General features: G+C 44.1%; 1 protein-coding gene across 1 annotated transcript in view; it reads right to left on the bottom strand.

Moving 5' to 3' along the window:
* Window positions 1–3,870, bottom strand: part of B4GALT6 (UDP-Gal:betaGlcNAc beta 1,4- galactosyltransferase, polypeptide 6) — a 47,500-nt gene extending 43,630 nt beyond the window's left edge. Inside the window, exons 1-2 of the mRNA XM_014541551.1 lie at window positions 3,843–3,870; window positions 985–1,101 (exon numbers count right to left, since the gene is read on the bottom strand). Coding sequence (XP_014397037.1) covers window positions 985–1,101; window positions 3,843–3,870 — 145 coding nt within the window. The remainder of the gene's footprint in view (window positions 1–984; window positions 1,102–3,842) is intronic.
* Between the last annotated feature and the right edge of the window lie 245 nt (window positions 3,871–4,115).

The following is a 4,115-nucleotide window of genomic DNA, read 5'->3' as shown; positions in this document are numbered from 1 at the left end:
AGAGGCACCCCACCATTCTCAGGAGACGATGTGGAGCAGGCGTAAAGGAGCACAACACTGACACCCATTCTCACCCATCTCACCGTCATTAATTTGGCCTGTTAGTTACTTTTTAACCTCAGATAGCCCTAATGAACATTCTTCCAGAAAATATTTTTAAAAGACAAGAGCAGCTACTAATTTCTAATTTTGTATAATTCCCCTTTAGCCCCTAAAAAGTTCATGAAATGATTAAGAACCTTTGATAATGAAAAACAGTAAGTATTTTCTAGACACAGTTGGAAAAACATTTTAGGACTTAGAATAAACATTAAAAGGGGGGGGGAAGAATAGCTACTATGATTAAAATATTCTTTTTGTAGTTAATTTATCCTATATAATAGGCGGCTAATATGCAAATCGACCAAACAGCGGAATGACCAGTCGCTATAATGCGCACTGGCCACCAGGGGACAGATGCTCAACGGAGCTGCCCGCTCAGGGCTGGCGAGCGCAGTGGCAGTGGCGGGAGCCTCTCCCGCCTCGGCGGCAGCGCTAAAAATGTCTGACTGATGGCTTAGACACACTCCCCGAGGGCTCCTGGACTGCAAGAGGGCGCAGGCTGGGCTGATGGACTCCCCCCTGCCAAGTGCACGAATTTTGTGCACCGGGCCTCTAATCTTAAATACAAAAGAATTGGAAAAATACAAGCTGCTTTTCTATTTTGTTGAATTCAGGTTTGCAAGAATTCACCTGAGTATCTTTGCACAAAACCCTCATCACTTTTATATAGGTCTCGGACCTTTATAGATCCTAGAATAGAATGCGTCACAGTCTTGGCTCGAGCAGTGAAAGGATTTTCCAGGACACTTAGGAGGGGACACCCTCATCTTTCACAGGGAGTTACCTGGAGGCAAAACCAGAGCTTGGAGGTTGGGTCACTGCTTTGTAACTACAAGGCGAAGAGGCAGAAGCAGAGCCAGCTTATGCAGGAAGCAATCTTACCTGTACCGTTGAGTGTCGTGTTCTTATTTGTGTAAAGCCTGATCATATGTCCTATCGTTTTCACATTTTCTCTCAACATTATTCCTCGAGCTTGTACCATAAAGAGATACGTGTTGGCTATAAAAGGAAAAGAAGAGAGAGAGAATATCATGACTCAGTAAGCTTTCTTTTTAAATTTAATAAAATATTCAGAATTGGGAAACTGCCCAATAAACCCAAATTGACTTAATTAACATGTCCAAAGGGAAAACAGAAATATAAAATGACTATTTCTAAATTTTCAAAAACTTACCAAAACATTGCTTTTTAAAAATAAAAATGAAAAAAATTAAAGTAGTGATATCCATCAAATAGAATAAGACTGAATGACCAAACAGAAATATCATAATGAATTCCTTTATCTATAAATTATTTTCTACTATAAAATATACTTGGAAATTTCAAAGAGGCATTCTATTACAAGTATGCGATCATCTTCTATATATATAAAAGCCTAAGCGACCAGCTGGTAGCTATGACATGCACTGACCACCAGGAGGCAGATGCTCAACACAGGAGCTGCCGAGCAACAGCAACTTTGCAGAGTGCCCTCTTGCACTCCGGGACCCCTTGGTGGATGTTGGACTGCCGGTTTCAGCCTGATCCCCACAGGCCAGGCTGAGGGACCCCACCTGCCAGAGGGACCCCGCTCACTCCACAGATGCCCCTTCGAGCCCCAGCGCCGCCCCAGGTGTGGCCGGCCGGGGAAGGACCACAGGAGGTTGGCTCCAGGGCGTGTCCAGCACATCTGGCCCAGTCCCACCCCAACGGCCACCTTCTACTAGTAATTTACTTTCCATGTGCACCAATCCGTGCACCAGGCCTCTAGTATAGTTATAAAATGTACTTTCTCTAATTCTATGTGAATTCCCTCAAGCCAAAAAATGCCACAAAGACAAGGATCCCCTACCTAATCATAATATATCCTAAATCACCGTAATGCCCAGTATGGATATGGAGCTTGCAAATTCTCAACGTGTTGGGGCTGCACGGGCAGGATTATCTAGAATCAATATCTATTTTGATCATTTCTCTCTACAGTTAATTACTTGAACTTTTACACTCCCTTTGACTCACGAATCTACCTACCAGGGTTGCAAAAGCAGACAAAATCAATGTGCATTTTCAAAATTGGTCAATTTAAGTCTCCGTGGTAAGTGCTTTAAAAACAGGCCCCTAGTTTCTTCTTTGGGAGAAACTGGTAAATTGACAAAGATTACAAAAAAGCCCTGCCTCCTGAGATGCCCCGTCTTCTCTCCTGGTGCTGACTTTGCTGGCGCATAACCTGGGCAGCTCACTGGGTTTCAGTTTCCTCATCTAAAATAGTCAGTACTGCCCGGCCAGCCTGGCTCAGTGGTTGAGCATCGACCTATGAACCAGGAGATCAAGGTTCAATTCCCAGTCAGGGCACACACCCGGGTTGCGGGCTTGATCCCCAGAAGGGGGCATCCAGGAGACAGCCGATGTATAATTCTCTCTCATCATTGATATTTCTATCTCTCTCTCCCTCTCCCTTCCTCTCTGAAATCAATAAAAAAATATTTTTAAAAAATAAAGTGGTCAATATTGCCCTAGATGTTCTCTGAAGCCCCTTCTACTCTAAATGCTCCACCCACAAAGCCCCCAAATCGTAAGCTCCAATCAGACAAGGGAAGGGGGCTCCTTACCATGGACAAACCAGGAAAGTGCAAGGCTCAGTTCATTAGTGACCCTTTCCATTTTAAGATAAGCTGCTTCTCAACGGTCACGACATCCTCGAAACAAACGAATGCCGATGAAAAAACTGGAGATGCCAACTCAGCTTCTCGCCCCGTTCTACTCCCTCGAGAGGGGCCCGACAGACGAGCTGCCTGCATCGCCTACTACCTCCTTTCCCGTTTTTTACATAAATGTGGTCTTGCTCCAAGTGTAAATGGGCAGAGAGTAAATAAAACGAGCACAGAAACAGAGTAAATAACACTTTCCCTTTCACCTTCAACCCAGAAAAGAGAAACGAATCCAGGTTCGCAGACGCTCTACTTTAGTGATTCCCAAAGTGGGCGCTACCGCCCCCCGGTGGGTGCTGCAGCGATCCAGGGGGGTGGAGATGGCCACAGGTGCATTTGGGGGCGATGAGTAACTGCTATTAAAATTTAAAAACAATTAATTGCCAGGGGCTGAGTAATATTTTTTCTGGAAAGGCGGCGGTAGGCCAAATAAGTTTGGGAACCACTGCTCTACTTCAATCCTCCTTAAGAGCCTGTCTCCTTCCTCTCTGAAAGCAGCCCTATCATTAGATCCGACTTGCTGAGGCTTGAACATGTTGCCCTGATGACAAACACTACGTGCTTTTATTACAGTTTTGCTCTGGAGTGGACTTTAAGAGCAAATAAATAAGAGACAGTGAAAAACAAGGACAGGAAGAAGGGCCAACCAAAAATGTGGGGAAATGGTCAATAAAAGCCAAACTAACCTCAGCAACTCTACCTCAACCAAGATCTCAAGTTCAAATGAAATGATGAAGGAAAAAAACGTCAAAGAGATGACTACCATCAACTGCTTACAACACGTTGGGTCGTGTCATCCTAAAGGCGCACATGAAGCTTGTTATCAGTGATGTCAGTACCTCACAGTGTTTGTTCTGCCTCCGACTGTAAATAGGAGGCAGCGTGGGGTAGCAGGACCAAGCCGAGGGCTAAGCCACAGCAATTCTGCTTCCCAGGCCTCAGGAGACAGCACGGGCCTACGCAAGACAGACCAGGTCAGAACGTACGTGCATGATGTGTGTCCTGGAAACAGAATTGTAAAAACCATATAGCTTTTACTTTTAATGAACATACCTTTCATATAAGGAAAATTGTTTGACATCTTGAAACCAAGTCAAATTTAAGTAGCAAGGAAAAGATCTGGGATAGAAAAAGATAGTCAAATTTCCCTAAAATCTTTCAAAATACCAGGTAACAAAACTATTCATTAAAAAAAATGATCACTGATGGCAGCTGGGACAAAGGTGAAACACTGACCAAAAGAACGCATTTACTCTTCGTCGGATCAATGTGAGAAAAAACAGAGCAAGACATCAGCCTCTCCAAATGGGAAGCCTACGAGTCTAT

The sequence above is a fragment of the Myotis brandtii genome, unplaced genomic scaffold (genome assembly GCF_000412655.1).
Source record: "Myotis brandtii unplaced genomic scaffold, ASM41265v1 scaffold107, whole genome shotgun sequence".
Classification (NCBI taxonomy): domain Eukaryota; kingdom Metazoa; phylum Chordata; class Mammalia; order Chiroptera; family Vespertilionidae; genus Myotis; species Myotis brandtii.
Note: the sequence above shows the minus strand (reverse complement) of the source record. Positions and strands in the feature narration are given on the sequence as shown.